This window comes from Microtus pennsylvanicus, chromosome 19, assembly GCF_037038515.1.
Source record: "Microtus pennsylvanicus isolate mMicPen1 chromosome 19, mMicPen1.hap1, whole genome shotgun sequence".
NCBI classification, from domain to species: Eukaryota; Metazoa; Chordata; class Mammalia; order Rodentia; family Cricetidae; genus Microtus; species Microtus pennsylvanicus.
In genome coordinates this window covers 36,380,816-36,407,411 of record NC_134597.1, presented here as the reverse complement: position 1 = coordinate 36,407,411, position 26,596 = coordinate 36,380,816, and the positions used below count along the sequence as shown (strand labels likewise).

Below are 26,596 nucleotides of genomic sequence, written 5' to 3'. Positions count from 1 at the left end.
CCATGGAATCTGGTAAGCTTGCCAGGAAACCAGACCACTGGAGGAGCTGCTGGCTTCCAGTCTTCAAGTCAACCTGCTTTGGCAGGTATTTGGGTGTCCCGGGCTGAAGCACACTTGGAGAAAAAAAATGACTCTAAAACGCAACTGATTGCAAGTTGCACTCTATGTGGGTGGTGTCCTTAAGCTGCTTAGAAAGACATAAGAAAGATTGGGTAGTTCAAGGCTGGGGGAAGTATTCCTGAGAGAATTTGGGGGATCTTATTTAAGGCAGTACCTTCTAAGGCACAAATATACTGGGAAGTTCTTAGTGATCTACTTTCGGAATCTGCCCTTTCTTAGGAAGAGCAGAGTCTCTAAAAGGTGGTTTCTTTATTATTTATGTATCTCCCAGAAAGATGGAGACACCCAATGCCAGAAGCATTTTTATTTATTTATGTTGGGTATTGGAGAAATAATAATTGTAGTTGATAAAATAGTAAATTTCTAACACAGTAGGTTTATTGCATTGTGATACTGATCTTCTGGGGTTAAAACATAAACCCAATGGGAGATCCTTACATATTTCCCACCTTTTTGTAAAAGAAGGCAGCTTATTAGTTTCCCAGCTGCTCAGACCTGAATAATCACACAGAAACTATATTAATTACAGTATGGTTGCTTATGGTTTAAGGGTATTCCTAGATAGGTCTTGCATCTTAAATTAACCTATTTCTATTAATCTGTATATTTCCACAAGGCTGTGGCCTCCCAGTAAAGTTCTTGTGCTCTTCTTCTTCAGCAGCTCCATGGCATCTCTTTGACTTTGTTTATTCTTTCTATATATCTCTTCCACCCTCGCAATATTCTGTCTTTCCATATGTCAAATCGGTTTCATTATTAACCAATGGTAATAAAACATATTCATATTGAGGGGATCCAATATCATCTCCGTTTTTATGTCTAAATGAAAAGAAAGGTTTTAGCTTTAATATAGTAAAATTACATATAAAAACAAATATCAAGCAAGAATTACAGTTAAAATACATATCTACTTTATCTTTTATCATAACTAAGGAAAACTATAACTATATCTATTCTTTAACTCCATCAAAGACTGAAGAAGGATATAATATTATCTAAGTAAACAGGAAGTGCATTGTAAGCAACTTTCAAAACTCTAGAATTGACAGAGACATCTCGATGCCTCAAAAGTCACCCAAAATACTTCTGTAACATTGGTGCATCCATTTTCAGCCTATAGGTTCATAATATTGGGCAGACGTTTCATTGAAGCAGGAAATTTGAATATCTATTCTGCCTTGTAATGGCTAAGTTCATCAATTGCTTTTTTCTGTGTTCTGCAGAATGTCTGGCAGCTTATTCTGTGAAGCAGGAACCCTGAAGGACCATCCCATCTTTTGTAAAGTTCAGCAGTCACTCTTCTGTGGGTCCTGCATGTCCAGCCCATACAACATAGCATCAAGCAGTCCAGGCAAGAGCAGTTTCCTGCCCAAATGGCTATCCTTGTTATTCTGTGTGACCCATTCAGAGGTTTATTTATTGTCTGAATGTGTCTTTATTGTGTATCGGTAATCATTTTCTGACCAGAAACACCTTTTGTTTTTAAAAAAAAAAAAGAAAAGAAAAACTCCAGAGCCCTGCCAGTTGGTTCTGCCCTATCATTCATGGAAGAAGTATATTCAATGCCTCTGCAAACCATGCTTACCACCCCAGCTCCAGGGACTCAGTGGGTCTGTTTCATCATTAAGTACCACTCTGCTCACAAATCCCGTTTAGATGCAAGACCTCCCAAAATAGGCAGTTAGTGCTGCCAGTGTGAACCAGAAAGCCTTCTTTAAAGAAGCTCTACAGTGTTTTCTGCTAATGTTGAATCAAGAAGTCTTCTCTCAAAGGAGCCACGCCTCTGCTCGCCTCTAGAAACAGAACCTATCTGAAAAATTGTGACTACCAACCAGTTCCAATTTTCTCCCATTTTTTGTAGGTCTAGAAGCCTTTCACTTTTAGGTTTTTTAGGTCTTAAGTGGATCCATGCCCCAGATGGTAGGTGCTGTTTGGTTAGCAAAGTCAGCTTGTTTGTTTCCCAGCCACCCAGACCAGAAAATCACAGGGAAACTGTATTAATTACAATACTCACTAATAGCTTACAAATATTCCTAGTTAGCTCTTGCATCTTAAATTAACCCTTTTTTATTAATCTGTGTATTGCCACGAGGATGTGGCCTACTGGTAAGTTTTCGATGTCCTTCTTCTTTGGCAACTACATGGTGTCGCTTTGACTTTGCCTACTCTCTCCATACATCTCTTCAAGCATGGCTATATTCTGCCCTGCCAAAATAGCTTCTTTATTAACCATTGGTAATAAAACATGTTCATAGCATAGAGAGGGGAATCCCACATCACGTTTGTAGGTCACGGACACTTTTATCATGAGAATGTATCCATAATGAGAACAAAGCCCACTGCCTTTAGAGAAATCAAACAATTAATTCTTATACAAAAGATCCCTGTCCCTAAAGGACACTCCATAAATGTTTTATCTTTTTTTGTATCTAGGAGATCTGCAGTTGTTATAAATAAAACTCCTATGATCACCATAAGGAATACTCACCAATAAACAAGCAGTCACAAAGAATCATTCTAGAGCCCAACCATTAATCCAAGCACTTGGAAATCAGAGACAGGTGAATTTCTGTGCTTTTATGACCATCCTGGTATACAGATGGAGCTCTAGGATACTGAAGGCTGTTACACAGAGGCATCATGTCTCAAAAAAAAAACAAGAAAGAAACAAGAAACAAATAAACCAACGTTATTCTAGTGAAAGAGACTTAACATTTGATTCTGGTCAAGGTAAACACTCAGTTTCATAATGACAAACAAATGGAAGTTTGGGAAATATGCACCAAAATCACATCTTTTCTACTGTATAAAAATTTAGAAAATCTGTGATTCAACAAGCTGTCTCTGTGAAACATAAACACATAAAAACATAAACATATGGAGTTTAGGATAGCAAGGAGACAAAGTTTAATTGAAACCAATCTGTTTATTAATGTTTCTAATATTTTCAAACATACATAAATAAGAAAATTGCCTTTGTGGAGAAGTAGGCCGAAAAATATTTGTGAATCAGGTCTTTTAGAAAACATTTTGATATGATTAATATATATTAGGGATTATAAATCTGAAAAATTAGAGAATACTGATTAAGTTTCACATTTGGGGATACAACAAAAACCAAATTTTATAAAGTATGCTGTAGGACATAGCACCAATAGCTATCACTGTCACACAAATTGTCTATGTTCCCTTCAAAGTAAACTGAGATAGCATTTATCCTGTGTTGGCTTTCCCTGGGAGATGTAACCAAACATCCATTTGTCCAGACAGAGCACAGATGACAGACCAACAAAACAGACCCACCCAAGCCTAGCTTATTGGACCAGTGAATATTGGAGCATTTCTTAAAAGACTGCAGATGACTAAAGGGCATCTCTGAAGAGCCTACCTTGACAGTGGGTGAGGACACAGTAAAAGCTGCCTTTCTGAAATCGCCTACTTGACTTGCAGGCAGTGTGGCTGGACAATAAGTTTTACTCTGTAGCAGTGGTTGCTACTGTACAACTCTGGAGAGGGGTGTTATATATCTTCTAAATTTCAGAACCATCTTGAGACTTGTGAGTTGTTTTCTTCCTGAGTTTAGTCAATAATTCACTTCTTAAGTCAAGAGGGCACCAATTCCAGGAGGAAATAATTCAATTTCAAATTGAGAGAAATAGCTACACAATTTCTGGATAAGTTTTTACAATTTTAAACAATAAGAATGCTACATAGGTATAGGAATGGATAAAGCCAACAGTACAGTCGGTATTATTGAAATATATATATTGATGTCCTAACACTATTTGGTTCTAATGGTCATTCAAAACTCTTGTTTAAAGCACCTCCAGAACTAGCTGAAAGTAATACATATAGATCCTAACTAAAGCAGGAGGGTGTGATTAGTACTCAAAGAAATCCATCTTCCGAGAAATTTGCAAAGGAGCCTTTTCTTAGAATGGGAGGAACAACTAAGGTGTGGGAGGGTGAATCTTCTGGGCAGCATGACAGAAGTGTCCTGAGTGGGGAGTACTGGTGCAGTCTGAACTGTGTGTCCTGACTGATTTCACTTTCAAATGTCACGTGTTTATTTGGAATGCATAGATCCTGGGAATAAAAGTGGCAGCGCTTATGATAGGGTTTATTTTTCTCAGCTGCTGATGTTAAAGCGCTCCTCAGCTGCTGATGTTAAAGTCCTCCTCTTTACAATGTGCCTGGCACTAACTATCAACACAAGGCTCCATCACCCAGCCCTTTTACATTTAATGTGGGTCATGTTTTCCTAAAGGAGATACGATCCAAATAACTTTGAGCAACTCCTGAGGCTGTAGTGGATATGAAAATGGAATCCCATATTATACCTAATCTATCAGAACTTCAGCTTGTCATATCCAACTGAAGTGGTGTAGTCTTGTGAGAAGAGTCATTGGTTCAAGAAATCTGGCACTACCTAGTATGAGATAGTTGTTAGAGTTCAGATGGAGGACATGTAGCTGGGGTTCACTGGAGAAGTGGTTGCTTGGTTTGTGGGGAATGTCCGCATATCCAGTATCAGTGGTGGAAAGTTGAATATGTGAACACAAGAATGGGAAAATAACCATACTCTATTCTTTGATAGAACCTAAATATCCAAATGAAAAACACTTATATTTTTTAAAAAATACTTCCAATATTTTCCCTTATGGTGGCATTTAGAAAGACTGGAGAAATGAGAGTACATTATATCTCAAAACAATTTGAAAAATGACTTCAGCAGCTAGAGATATGGCTCTGTTTGTTAAGTGCTTGAAACATAAGCATGAATACTTGAGTTCAGATCCTCAGTACCCACAAAAACTCAGACATGGAAGCACGCACAAGTAACCCCAGTCCTGAAGAGGTACAGTAGATTCTTTGGCCTGGCTGGCTAGCTAGTCAACACAGCAAGCATCAGGTTCTGTAAAGAGATCCTGTATCAAAAACTGAAGAAGAGATCATTAGAGGATGATATTCAAAGTTGATCGCTGGCCAACATACAGACACACACATCACACAAATGCACACAAACAAACATGTACACATATGCATACATGACACATACATATATATATACCTGTGTATATAGGAGTTAACACAAGTAGACAGGAGAATACATGTTCATATACACTAAAAGATTTCATAGATAACACATTGAGAATCTACATTAAATATATCATCACTGATGCTAGTCTCTAGTTTTTAACTGAGCTCCAGAGTCAGCTAGGTACTAACTCTATTCCACAAAATTTCTCATGGAGGGTGAGATGGTCTTGTAGGACAGTGACCAGCATCTGGACTAATAGAATTAGAAGAACTTATGGAAAGATGCTGGGAAACAATGCATAGAAAAGTCAGCAACAGATAGGAATTGCATCCATCGTTGTACAGCTGTAGAGGAATATTGCATTACCCAAACAGTTTAATCTGATTCTCACTCCCAGCTTATTTAAGGAGACAATGCTCACATTTATCTTTTCACTAGCTCCTGATTATCCAGTCAAATCACTATTTATTTATTAAAGATTTCTGTCTCTTCCCCGCCACCGCCTCCCATTTTCCTCCCCCTCCCCCAATTAAGTCCCTCTCCCTTGTCAGCCCAAAGAGCAAACAGAGTTCCCTGCCCTGTGGGAAGTCCAAGGACCACCCACCTCCATCTAGGTCTAGTAAGGTGAGCATCCAAACTGCCTAGGCTCCCACAAAGCCAGTACGTGCAGTATAGTTCTTTTTTTAAATTCTGCTCCTTCACTCAGCAAACAAGTTAAGATCCTAATATGACTCAGTAATTTTGCTATGAAATTTTGTGGTCTCACAAAGCACAAATAGCTACAAATTCTCAAGTGTTTCCTGGACTAGGCAAGTGCAGTTGCAGAATGGACCACTGTGTGATGGATTTTCTTTGGGTATAGCTTGTTTTGCTTCTAAATTTTGTGACGTTAGTGAAGATATTTAATTACCTTCAAGGTTTAATGGCATGTGACTTTTTGAACCTGGAAAATGAATTATAATATAGTAACTATAATACTACTTATCATTATACTACTACCACCACCATAATGATTTTTATATAATAACCTTATATAATTCCACACCAATTCAATTGGAAATTAGTTATGAATGATAAAACCTTGTTTCAAGAATGCAACTTTTTATATTTTTTTCCTGCACCTTCAGAAGGATGATGCGCTCTAAACACCAGGTACAATATGGATGAAAAATGACAATGCGGATGTTTCTGTATTTAGTTATCAATTGGAGACTAATATTGGAGCAAACTACTGTAGATTGTGGTTCAAACATCACACCAACTGGGAATGTGTTTCTTTGCCCATTGCCCTCCTGAGAGGACTAAATGGACCAGAACCAGGAGGAAGCTAAATATCCAGGATAGCACACACTCTCCAGTTCATGATGACAGTATAGTGTAGGGGGTAGCAGATGGCCACGTACCGGTCATGGGACATCACCACAAAGAGAAGACATTCTGTGACAGCAAATGCCATGAAGAGATATGTCTGTATAATGCATCCAGCAAAGGAGATTGGCTTGTCTGGATCCAGTAGGTTGACTAGTGTCTGTGGCACTGTGTTACAGGCATAGGCGATGTCAACCAAGGCCAGGTTAGCAAGGAAGAAGTACATAGGATTGTGCAGCCTGAATCCTAGGTAAATTAATCCAAGGATAACTCCATTCCCCAACAGTGTAAAGGGGAAGCAGAGCAAGAACAATCCAAAGAGTACCAAGACAGAATCCCAACAGGATGAACTCAGTGACCATTGTCTGATTTTCTTCCATTTCTCTAGGAAGGAGAGATAAGAGAGTACTAGGAGATGCAATCATATTAAACATCTGTTTTATATTTTAATTTCATCAATATTTTTCATGTGGAATACTTTTAAAATACACTTTTAGAAACTTATTCCAGTAAATTAATTAATAAAGTATTACTTCTCAAATAGTTAAGTTGTCTGTCCATCTCCTCAAGTTTTGGTGTTGTTATTCAGTTTTCAGAAGGGAAATATGTCAGCAGGTACTGATCCAGAACCTTGGCACTCCTGCGGTTAAGATCTCCCATGCCTGTATGAACAAAGATATCACAACTAGAGTTCCAGAGTCTCATGTGTGGCACTTTGCTAGTGAGTTACTGGCTCATAAGAGAATACTGGAACTTTTAGGAGACTAGTGTCAAGAAAAACATAGAGAATGTAGATTGTGTTGGCAGAAATCAGATTGCTGTTGTAAAGTTTAAATATTTATAAGTGTTTAAATTAAATTGTAACTAGAATATGGAGGCTGTTTTTTATGGGGAAGTATAATTAGATGTCTTAAAAAGTAGAAACTGAAGTTTAGCTCATGCACAGCCTTGCAGTGTTATTGAGGACAAAGTTGTTAAAAGACATAAAATCAAATCATAGTCCTATATGGAATTATATATACCTATATTTTTATTTTTCTATAGCACACACATACACACCTGCACACACATACATACATACACATGTATATATATGCATCAAAAATGTGTATCACAGTTTTGGTAATTGAGCACAATCCGTGTTTGATAATTTTCATATGGGTTACTGAAAGGTCATTACAGTTTTTGGATGTAATCTCCCAGAAGCATGGCTGGAGATCTAGATCAACCTGTGATCTCAAATGGAGTTACTTTCATGAAATACCTGTCTGAGAAAGGATACAAAAAGGGGGGAGGATATGGATGTGGAGTGTAGAAACCTTGTCTATGAGGCAACATTTGGAAGTTCATGCAAAGTGACCTTCAGGATTGGGGGACCCGGGAACCAGAAAGAGCAAAGATAAATGTCTGCACTCCACGTGGATGGGTGGGTGACTGTTCATTGATCACCTTACCTGGAAGGATTCCTGAAGAACTCTTCCAGCTGTCATTTAATGTTATTTACAGGCCGTGGGTGTAAATCCATTTTCTTGAAAAGGTGATAATACAAAGAAGGAACATGTGATTAACTGCTTGTATTACAGTCACATCTTGAATTTTAAATAAAGAATATTTATATAATATGACTTTATGCACTTGTATTTTGATGGAGCATGAAACCAGTTTCCTAAAGAAAATTGTCAAAGTTAGATTCTAGAAAGGAAGGATCACACTCTAGACCAATATAACCCTTTAATACCATACCTTGCAATGAAATAGTTCCCTTATAAATGAAAACAGATGCTGTCCCTACCTTCATAGAAGCATTATTGATACACAACCAATTTACATTGACTGAAAGTATTCTAAATAATATATAAAGTTCAAAGTCCTATGCATGAGAGGCTGGTTGAAAATTAGGCTGGTATTAAAAGTTTTAGGGTGAAAGACTTCCCAAATTTAATTATTAAATACATAGGGCATAATAAAATATTGAACTATTTTAAAGTCACAGACATTGGAAGATGGAAAAGTCAGATATACTATTAGCCTGCTAGCAATATTGTTAAAGTCACAGACATTGGAAGATGGAAAAGTCAGATATACTATTAGCCTGCTAGCAATATTGTTTCTGTCTTAAAATATTTGTTTATTTTGTATCCCAGACATTTGTTGAATTAAAAATACATTAAAAAGAACAAGCAACTAACTTTTGTCTTCTTATTTGATCCAGTTTCTTTAAAGATATAGTTTCTAACAATTATGCTAAATCAGCTTCTTTTTTCTGTAGGAAATAAGTCCTTCAGCCTAGCAAAATTATTTCTTGTGAGTTAAAGTAAGATCTCTAATATTTGGTAAGATCTACAAAAAAGTTTGCAATGTGTTAAACAGTTGAATTTAATATTTATTTCTCTTTTATTTTTATTTGATAGATATTTGACATATCTAATAGTAGTAAAAAACAATCAATGGAAGTTAATGGTCAAGATGTCTGCAAGGAATTTGCACTGATACATATTTCAATTGCAAATGTAAGCTTCAGGCATTATGATGTATATAAATCTACAAATGTGTGGTTTCAAAATTTAGAACTTTTATCCAGTCAAAAGTCATCCTGTGACTTTACCATTCTAGAGTAAATATCTAAGTCAGAAAGATGAATTTGTTTTCTGTATCGACAAAGATTTAACCTTTAAACTCTCCATATTTAGAAAAGCAAATCTCAAAGTTTGATGGACATCTGTCTCTCCTATTCAGTAGCACACGGGGAAGACAGAAGGTGTAATATGATGTTTGCCAGCTATGCAGTTCAAAAAGAAGCCTGGTTACTTGTAAGTGATGAAAAAGAACTGAAAATGAATAAGTTTTCTTTCTCACACTGTTATAGAGACTTTGTCAGGCCATCTTAGCATGAGTCTATGGAGTGGTATCTTATGCACCAAATACTACAGGATTACAAAGTAGGATAGGTTGGTGGAACCAGTATTGCGATGATTTCATTGCAAAATTATCTTCAGGATAAAGAGATTCAAATAAAGGCAAACTTTAAACATCAAAAACTTCTAAGCAGAAAGTTAAAGCTTTTTGACCTTTCTTCTCTCACTATGCTACATGATCAGAGACACGTATGTTTCTTTCCGTACGAACCCCAAAGCACTTCCTGCCGGCTACAAAAAAATCTAACATGTACATATTTGTTCAGTGTATTCTAGATGTCTAAGTACATTCTTAAATCTATGTACAAAGAGAGGTATGTGTAAGACATAAACTTGGCATTAGTTTGTACTCATATTCCATTAGAATAAATACATTTTTGTAAGCTTAGCATGTATTTTGGCAGGGGTAACAAGGATTAAATGCAACCTTTATGAAATAACCAGTGTTTTTTAAATTTCCTGATATGGAGCATTATTTTGTAACTTAATATATTTTTCTATTATAATTTTTGTTAAGTCAGAAAAATCACTTTACATATATTTTCCAAATTTAAAATGTAGTTATTGCTCACATAAAAACTGTGGGTATTGAGCATGTAAATTCAGCATCCATAGAGAGAGTAATAACAAAGGGAGAGTAACCAAAGCCTGGAATTTTTCCGCAATCTGGGAGGATTTAGGGAGTGAGGCCAGGCAACCTTCTTATCTGAACATTAACCGCAAGCATTTCAACAGGAAGCAACCAGAAGCTAGTACAAATACTGTCTCCCCAGATCTTGCACAGAACTGCAGCAACCTCTTTGAAATGCAGTCATGTCCTCAGGAAAGGAGATGGTATTCCCTCAAGGTCCAGTCTAGTTAGCAGCCCTTGAGGGGGCACAGAAAGAGCTATGCCAAGAAATAGCCTGTGTGCCTACCTCTGCTGAAAGAAGCAAAAAAGCAATTGTGATTTTCTATTTCTGTTCTTGTCCCAAGAACACAATTAGGAAATAAAACCATCAATTGTACCTCTGAGACTACAATTCTCTTTAGAGTCCCTAAGAACTTCTCATTATTTGATCTCATAATTTCCAGAATAGCATTGTTCCCAGTTTCAATGAAATCTGATAAGCCTGCCAAAAATTTGGATCACTGGAGGAGTTGCTGGCTTTCAGTCTTCAGGTAAACCTGCTTTGGTTGGCATTTGGGTGCCTTGTGCTGAAGCACAAGAAAAAAAATGACTCTAAAACTCATCTGATTGCAAGTTGTACTCTATGTGGAGTGGTGCTTTTAAGCTGCTTCGAAAGATATAAGAAAGATTGGGGAGTTCAAGAAGGGGAAGTAGTCCAAAGAGAATTTGGGGGATCTTATTTAAGGCAGTACCTTCTAAGGCATGAACAACAAATGTAGATCATTACTGGGAAGTTCTTATTGATCTACTTCTGAAACTTTCCCTTCCATGGAAGATAAAAGCCACTACAAGGTGGTTTCTTTAGTAGCTATGTCTCTGCCAGGAAGATGGAGTTACACAATGCCAGAAGCATTTTCATTTTCATTTATTTTTTTAGAATATTAGGTATTGACAAAATAATAGTTGTAGTTGATACAATAGTGAACTTTCTAACCTAGTAGGTTTATTACATTGTGATACTGATCTTTTGGGGTTAAAACATAAACCCAAAGGGAGATCCACACATTGTTTCCAGCTTTGTGTAATTGAAGACAGCTCATTAGTTTCCCAGTTTCTCAGACCTGAATAATCATACAGAAACTATATTAGCCAGGCGGTGGTGGCGCATGCTTTTAATCCCAGCACTCAGGAGGCAGAGGCAGGAGGATCTCTGTGAGTTCGAGGCCAGCCTGGTCTACAAGAGCTAGTTCCAGGACAGGAACCAAAAGCTACAGAGAAATCCTGTCTCGAAAAATAAAAAAAGAAAAAGAAACTATATTAATTACAGTACTGTTGGATTATAGTTTACGTGTATTCCTAGATAGGTCTTGCTCTTAAATTAACCTATTTCTATTAATCTGTGTATTTCCATAAGGCTGTGGCCTCCCGGTAAGGTTCTTTTTTTTTTAATAGAGAAAAGGAAAAAAAAGTTTCCGCCTCCTCCCAGCCTCCCATTTCCCTCCCTCTTCTCCCACTCTTCTCCCCCTCCCCCCCACTCCTCTCCCCCTCCCTCTCCAGTCCAAAGAGAGTCAGGGTTCCCTGCGCTGTGGAAAATCCAAGGTCCTCCCCCCTCCTCCATGTCAAGGAAAGTGAACATCCAAACTGGCTAGGCTCACATAAAGCCAGAACATGAAGTAGGATCAAAACCCCATGCCATTTGTCCTTGGCTTCTCATCAGCCCTGATTGTTTGCCATGTTCAGAGAGTCCGGTTTTATCCCATGCTTTTTCAGTCCCAGTCCAGCTGGCCTTGGTGAGCTCCCAGTAGATCAGCTCCACTGTCTCAGTGGGTGGGTGCACCCCTCGTGGTCCCGACTTCTTTGCTCATGTTCTCCCTCCTTCTGCTCCTCATTGGGACCTTGGGAGCTCAGCCCAGTGCTCCAGTGTGGGTCTCTGTCTCTATCTCCATCCATCACCAGACGAAAGTTCTATGCAAGATATTCGTCAGTATTGCTATAGGATAGGGTCATTTCAGGTTCCCTATCCTCAGCTCCCCAAGGAACTAACTGGGAACATCGCCTTGGGCTCCTGGGAGCCACTCAAGGTTCAAGTCTCTTGCCAACTCTAAGGTGGCTCCCTTAACTAAGAATTGTGCTTCCGTGCTCCCCTATCCAACCTTCCTTTATCCCACTCATCCTGTTTCCCCAAGTTCCGCCCATCCTCCCCTTCTCACTTTTCTCTCCCCATCTCCCCTTACCCCCATCGCACCCACCCCCAAGATCCCAATTTTCTCCCCGGCAATTTTGTCTACTCCCCATAGCCAAGAGGATAACTATATGTTTTTCCTTGGGTTCACCTTCTTATTTAGCATCTTTAGGTTCACCAATTGTAGACTCCGTGACCCTTATTTATGGCTAGAAACCAATTATGAGTGAGTACATCCCATTTTCATCTTTTTGGGTCTGGGTTACCTCACTCAGGATAGTGTTTTCTATTTCCATCCATTTGCATGCAAAATTCGAGAAGTCATTGTTTTTTACCACAGCGTAGTACTCTAATGTGTATATATTTCACACTTTCTTCATCCATTCTTCCATTGAAGGGCATCTAGGTTGTTTCCAGGTTCTGGCTATTACAAATAATACTGCTATGAACATAGTTGAACAAATGCTTTTGTCATATGCTAGGGCATCTCTTGGGTATATTCCCAAGAGTGGTATTGCTGGGTCCAGGGGTAGGTTGATCCTGAATTTCCTAAGAAACCGAAACACTGATTTCCAAAGTGGTTGCACAAAATTGCATTCCCACCAGCAATGGATGAGGGTACCCCTTTCTCCACAGCCTCTCCAGCAAATGGTGCTTGCACAACTGGATGTCAACCTGTAGAAGAATGAAAATAGACCCATATCTATCACTGTGCACAAAACTCAAGTCCAAATGGATCAAAGACCTCAATATCAATCTGAACACACTGAACCTGATATAAGAGAAAGTGGGAAGTACCCTACAACATATGGGCACAGGAGATTGCTTCCTATGCATAACCCCAGCAGCACAGACATTAAGGGCAACATTGAATAAAAGGGACCTCCTAAAACTGAGAAGCTTCTGTAAAGCAAAGGACACTGTCACTAAGACAAAAAGGCAACCTACTGACTGGGAGAAGATCTTCACCAACCCCGCAACAGACAAAGGTCTGATCTCCAAAATATATAAAGAACTCAAAAAAACTAGACTTTAAAATGCTAATTAACCCAATTAAAAAATGGGGCACTGATTGGAGCAGAGAATTCTCACCAGAAGTTCAAATGGCCAAAAGACACTTAAGGTCATTCTCAACCTCCTTAGAAATCAGGGAAATGCTAATCAAAACAACTTTGAGATATCATCTTACACCTGTCAGAAAAGGCATAGTCTGCTTGTTTCTTAGGTCCATTTGCTTGATAAGCCTTTTCCCAGCCCTTTACTCTGATTTGGTGCCTGTCTTTGTGGTTGAGGTGTGTTTCTTGTAAACAGCAGAATGTTGGACCCTGTTTTCATATCCAATCTCTTAGACTGTGCCTTTTTATAGGTGAGTTGAGTCCATTGACATTAAGTGATATTAATGACCAGTGGTTGTTAACTCCGGTCACTTTTTTAGTAGTAGAGGTTGTGTGTTGCAGCTCTTAATATTCTTTCTTTATTCTGTATGCTTTGTGTTTTGATTATTATATGGCAAGGGGATTTTTTTTTTGATCCAGCCTATTTGGTGTTCTGTATGCTTCTTGAACCTTCATAGGTATATCTTTCTTTAGGTTGGGAAAGTTCTCTTCTATAATTTTATTAAATATATTTTCTTGACCGTTGAACTGCACTTCTTCTCCTTCTTCTATTCCTATTATTCTTAGGTTTGGTCTTTTTATTGTGTCCCATATTTCCTGAATGTTTTGTGATGAGAGTTTTTTGGACTGCTGTTCTCTTTGATCAGTGGGTTTATTTTCTCTGTTATCTTCAGAATCTGAGATTCTTTCTTTTATCTCTTGTATTCTGTTAGTTATGTTTGTTTCTGTAGTCTCTATTTGTTTACCTAGATTTTCCATGTCCAGCCAGCCTTCTGTTTGTGTTTTCTTCTTTGCCTCCATTTCAGTTTTCAAGTCTTGAACTGTTTCCATTATCTGTTTGATTGTTTTTCCTTAGTTTCTTAGGGTAATATTTACTGATTTATTCAATTCTTCAAACTTTCTGTTATACTTCTCATCCATTTCTATAAGGGCATTTTTTACATGCTGTTTAGGGGTGTCAATCACTTTCATAAAGTCCATTTTTTCTACTTCTTCTTAATTAAGGTGTTCATGTCCTCCTGTTGTGAGGTCACTGGGTTCTGGTGGTTTCATGTTGTTTTTCAGATTGTTGGGTGAATTCTTGCATTGGCGCCTGCCCATCTTTTCCTCCCAATGCTCCCCTATGCATCTTCTTTTACAGGGTCAGGTCTCCTTGCCTATTGATGTACCTCCCCAGTGATGGCTCTCCTGGTGCTCCAGTGATCTCTCTCCTGGTGCCGAGATCAGATCTCTGTGCTGGTTGGGTAGCTCGTAAACAAAGCGCCTACCTTGCTTGGTGCAGGCAGGCTATTGAAACAAAGGAACTCCCGCCCGCCCGGTTGCCCTCAGGATTCGGCCCCAGTGCTGGATATTACATTTTAAAATGAGCTGCATGAGCACAATGCCTTAAGCAAGAGCAGAAATGCATATACTCAAAAAATTGACCTTAAATTTGTTTCAATAGACCAAAGTCCATACTAATGCAAAGTATCCATCTCTATATCATATCTCCCCATTTTTAATAGAAAGATATTGACTGTGACCATTTATAATCAGCCTGCTTTCAATGGAAACAAACATTCATAAATCACTTTGGGATTTTAGCTTAGTTTCTCCAAACTTCTCTCTGCTGTTTGTTGGATGAAGTACTTTTGGGGTTCCTGGAGAGCTTTCAGGGTGTCTTGTTCCATTAAACCACTTTAGTCTAGAATGAATCCATAGGTTTCCACCCACTGTGGAAACAAAAGCAGAACCTCCTTTCCAAAGTAACATATTCTTAGATTCAAATTTTGAAGTCAGGATACATTTGAAATACATATGTCGATTCAACTTAGCATCCCTCATGTACAAATGTCTCGCCACAGTCAAAAATTTCAAATAAAACAAATAATATTCATAACCCAGACTCCCTGTGTATTTTCTGTCATTACATGGGTATTTTTACGTTATTGCTTTTTAATATTTATTCCATTATCTTTACTCCTTTAATCTATGATGGTCCATTCTCTATTTTTTTTTTTTTTGGTTTTTCGAGACAGGGTTTCTCCATAGCTTTTGGTTCCTGTCCTGGAACTAGCTCTTGTAGACCAGGCTGGCCTCGAACTCACAGAGATCCGCCTGCCTCTGCCTCCCGAGTGCTGGGATTAAAGGCGTGCGGCACCGCCGCCTGGCCCAGTCTATACTCTTATACTCTTTTTTCCTTTCTTCCCATACCTATGAACATTTTAAAACACTCTGTGACCCATTCAGAGGTTTCTTTATTGTCTGAATCTGTCTTTATTGTATATCTGTAATCATTTTCTGACCAGAATTGCCTTTTATAAAAAAATGATAAGTGAGCATGGCTAGTACCAACTCCGGAGCCCTGCCTGTTGGCTCTGCCATGTTATTCATTGTGTTTGCGAACCATGCTCACCACCCTAGCTCCAGGGACTCCGCAGGTCTATGTAGCCATTAAGCAACTAGTAGCACTCTGCTCACAAACCACATTTCAGAGCAGGATCTCCCAAAGGAGCCAGAGTTAGTGTTGCCAGCATGAACCAGGAAGCCTTCTTTAAAGAAGCTGCACAGTGTTTGTTCCTAATATTGGATCAGGAAGTCTCTCTTTAAGGAGCCACATTCTCTGCTCACCCCCAGAAACAGAACTTATCTGAAAAAAATGTGGCTACCAATGAGTTCCTATTGTCTCCCATTTTTGTGAGTTTAGAAGCTTTTATTTATTTTTTTGATATTTAAGTGATTTGTTTATTTTGATTTTATTCATATGAATATTTGCCTGCACATACATTCTGGAAGCTTTTATTTTTAAGCTTTTTTAGGTCTTAAGTGAATCCAAGCCCCAGAGTCAGCTTGTTCATTTCCCAGCCACCCAGACTGGAAAATCACAGAGAAACTGTATTAATTACAGCACTGTTTTGCTAATAACCTACATGTATTCCTATTAGCTCTTGCATCTTAAATTAACCCATATATATTAATCTCTGTATTCATGAGAATGTGGCCTATTGGTAAGCTTCTGGCATCCTTCTTTCTCAGCAACTACATCATGTCTCTTTGACTCTGTCCTCCCCCCCCCCATCTCTCATAACCTGGCTATATTCTGTCCTGCCATAGGCCAAAATACCTTTTTTAAAAATTAACCAATAGTAATAAAGCATGTTCTTAGCATACGGAGGGGAATCCTACATCATGTTTGCTGGTCACAACCACTTTTATCACAATGAGAACAAAGTCCACTTTTTTTTTTAGGGAAGTCAAACAATCAATTCTTATATGAATTGTACCTAGATGACACTCCATAAACATTTTATTTTCTTTTTGCATCAAGGAGACCTGCCACTATTACAAATCAAACTCCTGTAATAATCATAAGAAATATTCATCATGTAAACAACCAGTCACAAAGAAGCATTCTGGATCCTGACATTGATGGCACACACCTTTAATGTGAGCCCTTGGAAATCAGAGACAGGCAGATCTCTGCATGACCATCCTGGTCTACAGATGGAGCTCTAGGACAGTGAAGGCTGTTACACAGAGACATCATGTCTCAAAACAAAATACAAAACAAAAAACAAAACATAAAAACCAGAGACAAACAAACAAACATCATTCTAGTCAAAGATACTTAACATTTGAGTCAGAACAAAGTAAACACTCAATTTCAAAATGGCAAACACATGGAAATTTGGGAAATATGCCACCCAAATCACACCTTTTCTACTGTATAACAAGTTAAGAAAATCTGTGATTCAACAAACTGTCACTGTGAAACATAAACACATGAAAATCATAAGCACATGGAGTTTAGAATAGCACAGAAGACAAAGTCTAATTGAAACAAATCTGTTTATAAATGTTTCTAATATTTTTAAACACACATAAATTAGAAAATTTTCTCTATGGAGAAGTAGCCTGAAAAATCTGTGTGAACTGGTTCTTATAGAAAACATTTTTATATGACCAACATATATCAGATGATATAAACCTGAAAAATTAGAGGATACTAATTAAATTTCCCATTTGGGAATACAACAAAAGCCAAATTTTATAAAGTATACTGTAGGACATAGCACCAATAGCTATCACTGTCACTCAGATTGTCTATGCTCCTTTGAAAGTAAACTGAGATAACATTTATCCTGTGTTGGCTTTTCCTGGGAGATGTAACCAAACATCCATTTGCCCAGACAGGGAACAGATGATAGGCCAACAAAACAGACCCACCCAAGTCTAGCTTATTGGACCAGTGAATTTTAGAGGGTTTCTTAAAAGAGTGCAGATGACTAAAGGGAGCCTCACCTCTGAAAAGCCTGCCTCGACAGTGGGTGAAGAAACAATGAGAGCTGCATTTCTGAAATTGCCTACTTGACTTGCAAGCAATGTGGCTGGACAATAAGTCTCACTTTGTAGCAGTGGCTGCTACTGTGCAACTCCGGAGAGGGGTGTTATATATCTTCTAAATTTCGGAACCATCTTGAAACTTGTGAGTTCTTTTCTTCCTGAGTTTAGTCAATTTAATTTTCTTCTTAAATCAAGAGGGTACCAGTTCCAGGAGGAAATAATTCAATTTCAATTTGAGGGAAATAGCTACACAATTTCTGGATAAGTATTTACTATTTTATAAAATAAGAATTCTACACAGGTATAAGAATGGGTAAAGCTAACAGTGCAGTCAGTATTAATTGAAATAAAAATATTGATGTCCTAACACTATTTGGTTCTAATGGTCATTCAAAACTCTTATGCTTAAAGCACTTCCAGAACTAGCTGAAAGCAATACATATAGATCCTAACTAAAGCAGGAGGGTGTGATCAGTACTCAAAGAAATCCATCTTCCGAGAAATTTGCAAAGGAGCCTTTTCTTAGAATGGGAGGAACAACTAAGGTGTGGGAGGGTGAATCTTCTGGGCAGCATGACAGAAGTGTCCTGGGTGGGGAGTGCTGGTGCAGTCTGAACTGTGTGTCCTGACTGATTTCACTTTCAAATGTCACGTGTTTACTTGGAATGCATAGATCCTGGGAATAAAAGTGGCAGCACTCATGATGGGGTTTATTTTTCTCAGCTGGTGATGTTAAATAGCTCCTCTTTATAATGTGAAACTTTGCCTGGCAATAGCTATCAACATAAGACTTTTAAATTTAATGTGGGTCATGTGGAGACATAATCCAAGTAAATTTGAGCAACTCCTGAGGCTGTAGTGGATATGAAATTGAAATCAATTATGAGAAGTGGTCAAACTATAGCTTTACATAGTCAACTGAAGTGGTATAGTCTTGTGAGAAGAGCAATTGACTCAAAAGATCTGGCATTACCTAGTAGAGATAGTTATTTGCAGGAAGAGGCTGCTTGTTCCTCTCAGCCACCCCAAAACAAAATAACCACACAGAAACTATATTATTTAAAACATTGCTTGGGCTATTAGCTCTAACTTCTTATTTACTAACTCTTACATATTAATTAAACCCACCACCATTAATCTGTGCATCACCATGAGGTTGTGGCCTACCAGCACAGTTTCAGTGTATCTGTCTCCTGTGGAGGCTCCATCACTTCTCCTTGACTCCACCTCCTTTATCCCACCATTCATCTTAGTTTTCCCTGCCTACCTACATTCTGTCCTATAAACAGGCCAAGATAGTTTATTTACCAATTGTATTCACTGCATACAGAGGGGAATCCCATATCACCTCCCCTTTCTGTTTAAATGAAATGGAAGGTTTTAACTTTAACATAGTAAAATTACATATAACAAAACATATATCAAACAAAAATTTTAGTTACAGTATTTATATTTACTTTATCTCTTATCATAACTAAGGAAAACTATAACTATAAATTCTTCAACTCTATCAAAAACTCCAGAAGGATATAATATTACCTATGTAAACAGGAAGCACAATGTAAGCAACTTCTAAAAATCTAGAATCAACAGAGGCATCTTGCTGCCTGGACAGTCACCCAAAGCACTTATGTATCATTGGGGCATCTGTCTTCAGCCTACAGGCCCATAGTATCTGGCAGACTTTTCCATGAAGCAGGAAATTTCAATGACTGTTCCACCTATCTTTGCAGTTTGTCATTCACACTCTTTTGTGTCCTACAGAATCTCTGGCAGTGTCTTTCATGAAACAGGAACCCAGAAGGATTGTCCAACGTTTAAGCAAGTTTAGTAGTCATTTCTCTGTGGGTCCTGTATGTCTAGTTCCTCAAGCAGTCCAGGCAAGAGGAGTTTCTTGCCCAAATGGCTAAGCAACTCCATGAGGGGATTCTTCCATGCCCATCTTCCTCTTGAAGTATATTGGTGCTGCCAAGATCAGATGTGTCTCACTGTCATGAAAAGTCTTAAGTTGTTAAACATTTTAAGTGCCATATTCTGTAGTTTTTGAAAGGTTTGAAGAATGCCTATCCATATGAAATATATCTTTGTATATCTAAAAAATCTAACTAACATGACTATGAGCTTCACTATTATAGATGACTCCCTATATTTCTTAATTATACATTACATTTTTAAATGAGCTGTATACATAATACCTTAATCAAGAGCAGAAATACACATATAATAAAATTAACCTTAAATTTGTATCAATAAACTAATATCCATACCAATGCAATCTCTATAGCATATTCCCCTTTAAATGTAAAGAAACATTCACAAACAATAAATGTTTGGGAATCTGGGAATAGTTTCTCCAAATTGCTTCCTGCTATTTATTGGGCACAATATTGTGGGAGGCATTCACAGCAACCTTTCAGGGGTCTCGGTCCATCAAACCATATTAGTTTGGATGCAATCCACAGGTTCTCATGCTCTGTGAAAACAAAAGAAGAACCTCTTTTCCAAAGCAACACATCCTTAGACTCAAAGTTTGAACTCAAGATAACCCATCTCCATTAATCTGTGCATCACCTTGAGGTCGTGGCCTACCAATAAAGTTTCAGTGTGTCTGTCTCCAAATGGAAAACACTTATATATTTTTTTAAAAAATACTTCTAATATTTGCTTTCATTGTAGTATTTAGAAAGACTGAAGAAAAGAGTACATTATATCTCAGAACAAACTGAAAAAGGATTTCAGCAACTAGAGATATGGCTCTCTTTGTTAAGTGCTTGAAACATAAGCATGAACACTTGAGTTCAGAACCTCAGTACCCATATTAAAACAGTCATGGAAGTACACACAGTAACCCCAGTCCTACAGAGGTAGAAAAGAGTCTTGTGCCTTGCTTGTTAGCCAATCAACACAGCAGGCATCAGGTTCAGTAGAGATTCTGTATCAAAACCTGAAGGGGACATCATTAGAGGATAATAAGCAAAGTTGATCTCTGGCCAACACACAGACACACACATCACACAAATGCACACAAACAAATGTGCACACATGTGTATATGTGACACATGCATATATATGTATATTTAGGCGTATACACACATAAACAGGGAAAAACATGTTAATATACACTAAAGGATTTTATAGATAACTCATCGAGAAACTACATTAAATATATGGTGACTGAATGCTAGTCTCTAGTTTTTAACTGAGCTGCAGAGTCAGCTAGGTATTAAATGTATCCCACAAAATTTCTCATGGAGGGTGAGATGGTCTTGTAGGACAGTGACCAGCATCTGGACTAATAGAATTAGAAGAACTTATGGAAAGATGCTGGGAAACCATGCATAGAAAAGTCAGCAACAGATATAATCACGTCCATCATTGTACAGCTGTAGAGGAATATTGCATTACCCAAACAGTTTAATCTGATTCTCACTTTCAGCTTCTTTAAGGAGACAATCACATTTATCTTTTCACTAGCTACCGATGATCCAGTCGTATCCCCAATGTATAAATTAAGTTTCAGTGACTTCACTGTCTATGATCTTTAAAAATATACTCTCTCTTCTTCCTCTTGTAGTTGCTTTCTTAAATTCTGTTCCTTCACTCAGCAAACAAGTTAAGACCCTAATATGAGTCAATAGTTTTAATATATAAGTTAGTGGTCTCACAAAACACAAGCAACTACATATCCTAGAGTGTTTCCTGGACTAGGCAAGTGCAGTTGCAGAATGGACCAATGTGTGATGGGCTTTCTTTGGGTATAGCTTCTTTTGCTTTGAAATTGTGTGTAGTTTGTGAAAATATCTAATTACTTTCAAGACTTGATGGCATGTAACTTTTTGGACCTGGAAAATGAATTACAATATAATAATAATAATACTTATCATTATACTACTACCACCACAACAATGATTAGTTTTATATAATAACATTATATAATTCCACATCAATTCAATTGGAAATTAATCATGTCTGATAAAACCTTGCATCAAAATGCAAATAAGAAGGAGGATGTGTTCTTATCATCAGTCACAGAAAAGAAGACATTGTGGGTGTTTCTGTATTTAGTTAACAATTGGAGACTTATATTGGAGCAAACTACGGTAGCTTGTGGTTCAAACATCACATCAACAACTGGGAATGTGTTTCTTTACCCAGTGCCCTCCTGAGAGCACCCTTGACCTCAGTGTTTCTCAGACTGTAGATCAGCGGGTTCAGCATGGGGCTGAAAAAACTGTAAAACAGGAAAGGAATCTTCTGTTCTGTCTTGGGGTGCTGGGACTTAGGGGCCACATACATGATGATGGCGCTGCCAAAGTAGAGCCCGAGCACGCAGAGGTGGGAGGAGCAGGTGGAGAAGGCCTTTCTTGAGCCCCCTTTTGACTGGATCCTCAGAATGGCCATCAGAATTCGTGTGTAGGAAACCAGTACAAAGCATAGTGGCCCCACTAAAATGAATACAGAAGCAGTGAAAATAATGATTTTGTTTAGTGTTATATCAGCACAGGCCAGTTTGAGGACAGACAGAGTTTCACAGAAGAAGTGATTGATTTCATGAGGTCCACAGAAGGGCAACCTCAGGATGAGGACTAAATGGACCAGAGCCAGGAGAAAGCTAAATATCCAAAAAGCAAGAGCCAGGATAACACACACTCTCCAGTTCATGATGACAGTATAGTGTAGGGGGTAGCAGATGGCCACGTACCGGTCATGGGACATCACCACAAGGAGAAGACATTCTGTGACAGCAAATGCCATGAAGAGATATGTCTGTATAATGCATCCAGCGAAGGAGATTGGCTTGTCTGGATCCAATAGGTTGACTAGTGTCTGGGGCACTGTGTTACAGGCATAGGCGATGTCAACCAAGGCCAGATTAGCAAGGAAGAAGTACATAGGAGTGTGCAGCCTGAATTCTAGGTAAATTAATCCAAGGATAACTCCATTCCCCAACAGTGTAAAGGTGAAACAGAGCAAGAACAATCCAAAAAGTACTTGGTGAATCCTTGTACCAAGACAGAATCCCAACAGGATGAACTCAGTGACCATTGTCTGATTTTCTTCCATTTCTCTAGGAAGGAGAGATAGAGAGTACTAGGAGATGCAATCATATTAAAACATCTGTTTTAATTTTTATTTTCATCAGTATTTTTGGTGTGGAATACTTTTAAAATACACTTTTAGAAACTCATTTCAGTAAATTAATTAATAAAGTATTACTTATCAAATAGTTAAGTTGTCTGTCCATCTCCTCAAGTTTTGGTGTTGTTATTCAGTCTTCAGAAGGGAAATATGTCAGCAGGTACAGACCCAGAACCTTGGCACTCCTGCGGTTAAGATCTCCCATGCCTGTATGTACAAAGATATCACAACTAGAGCTCCAGAGTCTCATGTGTGCCACTCTGCTAGTGAGTTGCTGGGTCATAAGAGAATAGTGGAACTTTTAGGAGACTAGTGTCAAGAAAAACATAGAGAATGTAGATTGTGTTGGCAGAAATCAGATTGCTGTTGTAAAGTTTAAATTGTTATTTATTAGTGTTTAACTTGTGACTGGAGTATCGAAGCTGTGTTTGATGGCCAAGGATAATTGGATGCCTTAAGGAGCAGAAGCTAAAGTTTATCACATGCACAGCCTTGCAATGTTAGTGAGGATGAAGTTGGTAGGAGAAATAAAATGTAATTATATTTCTATATGGAATTATATATGTCTATGTTTTTATTTTTCTAAACCACTCACACATATACACAAACACACACATATACACATACATACAAAATGTGTATCACAGTTTTGGTAATTGAGCACAATCAATGCTTGGTAATTTGTCAACTGCATCACTGAAAGGTCATTACAATTTTTTTTGGATGTAATCTCCCAGAGGCACAGCTGGTGAATTGGATCAAACTGTGAGCTCAAATGGAGTTACCTTTATGAAATATCTGTCTGGAGGAAGGTTAAAAAATAAGGGAGGATATGGATGTGGAGTGTAGGCACCATGTCTATGAGGCAACATTTGGAAGTTCATGCAAAATGACCTTCAGAAGAGGGAGACAAGGGAACCAGGAAGAGCGAGGATAAATGTCTGCGCTCCACGTGGATGGGTGGGTGACAGTTCATTGATCACCTTACCTGGAAGGATTCCTGAAGAGTTCTTCTAGCTGTCATTTCATGTTATTTACATCCCTTGGGTGCAAATCCCTTTTCTTGAGCAGGTGACAATACAAAGAAGGAACATGTGATTATCTGCTTGTATTACAGTCACATCTTGAATTTTAAAAAAAGGGTATTTAGATATTATGGCTCATGCTCTGTGTATTTGTACTTCAGTAGAGTTTGAAACCAGTTTCCCTGAAGAAAATTTCCAAAGCTAGGTTATAGAAAGGAAAGATCAGACTCTAAACCAATACAACCCTTTAATACCATACCTTGCAATGAAATAGTTCCCTTACAAATGAAAACAGATGCTGTCCTTACCTTCATAAAAGCATTATTGATACACAGCCAACTTACACTGACTGAAAATAATCTAAATAATTTATATATTTTAAAGTCCCAAGCATGACAGTATGATTGACCATTAGGTTAGTATTAAAATTTTTAGGGTGAAAGATGGTCTAAATTTAATTATTAAATAGATAGGACATAGAAAAATATCAGACTATTTTAAAGCCCCAGATATTGGAAGATGCAAATGTCAGATGTATTATCATCTTGTTAGTACTATTGTTTCAGCCTTAATTTATTCTATAGCAGTTTGAATATTTGCCTATTTTGTGTCCCAGATATTTGTTAAATGACAAATACATTAAAAAGAACAAACAACTAACCTTTGTTGTCTTAGTGTATCTAGTTTCTTTAAGATATAGTCTCTAAAAATTATGCTAAGTCATCTTTTTCTTTTAATAGGAAATAAGTCCTCCAACATATCAAAACTTATTTCTTGTGTCTGTGTTAAACCTTTAACATTTGTTAAGAGAAACTAAAGGGCTTGAAATGTGTTGGAGAGTTGAATTTAATATTTATTTCTTTTATATTATTATTTGATAGCTATTTGATATCTAATATTAATAAAAAAATCAATGGAAGCTAATTATCAAGATGTCTGAAAGGAATTTGCACTGATACATATTTCAAGTGCAAATGTAATTTTCAGGTATTGTGATGTACATAAATCTATGAATATGTGATTTCAACATTCAGAAGTTGCTAAAGTTTTCTCGAGTTAAAAGTCATCTTGTGACATCTGCCTCTCCTCTGTAGTAGCACACTGGCCAGACAGAGGTGTAATATGACTCCCTGCTGCTTGTCAGCTCTGCAGCTCAAAAAGAAGCCTGGTTACTTGTAGGTGATGAAAAAGAATTGAAAATGAATTAGTTTTCTTTCTCACACTGTTATAGAGACTTTGTCAGGCCATCTTAGCATGAGTCTATGGAGTGGTATTTTATGCACCAAATACTACAAGATTACAAAGTAGAGCAGGCTGATGGACCCAGTATTGTGAAGACTTCATTGCAAAATTATCTTCAGGACAAAGAGATTCATATAAAGGCAAGCTTTAAACATCAAAACCTTCTAAGCAAAAACTTAAAGCTTTTTGACATTTCTTTCTTCTCTCACTTTGCTACATGATCAGAGACATATATGTTCCTTTCCACATTCATCCAAAGTACTTTCTGTAGGCTACAGAAATTCTACCACGTACTTACTTGTTTAGTGCATTCTAGATGTCTAAACACATCCTTGAAACTATGTACAAAGAGAGGTATGTGTAGGACATAGACTTGGCCTTAGTTTGGCCTCATATTCCATTGGAATAAATACCTTTTTGTAAGTTTAGCATGTATTTTGACAGGTGTGACAAGAATTAAATGAAAACTTTATGAAATATCCAGTATATATTATTTTTCCTGAAATGGAGCATCATTTTGTAACTTATTCAATTTTTCTATTAAGTCAGAACATCACTTCACATATTTTCCCAAACTTACAGTGTTAGAATTGCTCACATATAAACTATGAATATTGAGCATGTAAATGAGGTATCCATTGTGAGAATAATTTCTCTTCCAAATTAATAAAGAGTGGTAATAACAAATGATAGCAAACCAAAGCCTAGAAGCTTTCACCATCTGGGAGGATTTAGGGAGTGAGGCCAGGTAACCTTCTTATCTGAACATTAACTGCAGCATTTCAAGGGTGAATAGTTAGAAGCTGTCACAGATCTTGTCTCTTCAGATCTTCTGTGGAGCTGCAGAAACCTCTCTGACTGAAATGCAGTCATATCCTCAGGAAAGGAAATGGTATTCCCTCAGGGTCCAACCTAGTTAGCAGCCCTTAGGGGGGGTCACAGGTAGGGTTATTACATGAAATATCCTGTATGCCTGTCTCTGCTGAAAGAAGCAACAAGGCAATTGTGTTTTTTCTATTTTTGTTCTTGTCCCCAGCACACAATTAGGAAACAAAACCACCAAGCATACCTCTGAGACTACAACTCTCTTTAGAGTCCCTACGTACTTCTCAGCATTTGATCTTATGCTTTCCATAGCGTAGTAGTAAGGCTGCTTGTTCATTTCCCTGCTGCCCAGCAACTCAGATCCAAAATAATCACACAGAAACTGTATTAATTAAATCTCTGTTTGGCCCATTAGCTTTAGCTTCTTGTTGGCTAACACTTATATCTTTAACCCATCTAACCCATTTCTAGTAATCTGTGTATCTCCATGTGGCTGTGGTTTACGGGGTAAAGTTCCAGTAAGGCTAAATCACTTCTTTCTGACTCTACCCTCCTTCTCCCAGCATTCTATTTAGTTTTCCCCATTTAGCTAAGTTCTGCCTTGCTATAGGTCCAAAGCAGTTTCTTTAGTCACCAATGATATTCACAACATACAAAGGGTAATCCCACATCACCATTGTACCCTTTCTCC

The 26,596-nt window shown here is 37.8% G+C and overlaps 1 protein-coding gene across 1 annotated transcript; it reads right to left on the bottom strand.

Annotated features, from left to right (window-relative positions):
- Window positions 1-21,793: 21,793 nt before the first annotated feature.
- Window positions 21,794-22,738, bottom strand: LOC142838174 (olfactory receptor 2A1/2A42-like). The gene has a single exon (XM_075953523.1). It carries the CDS (start codon window positions 22,736-22,738, stop codon window positions 21,794-21,796), a length of 945 nt encoding a protein of 314 aa, XP_075809638.1.
- Window positions 22,739-26,596: the final 3,858 nt, after the last annotated feature.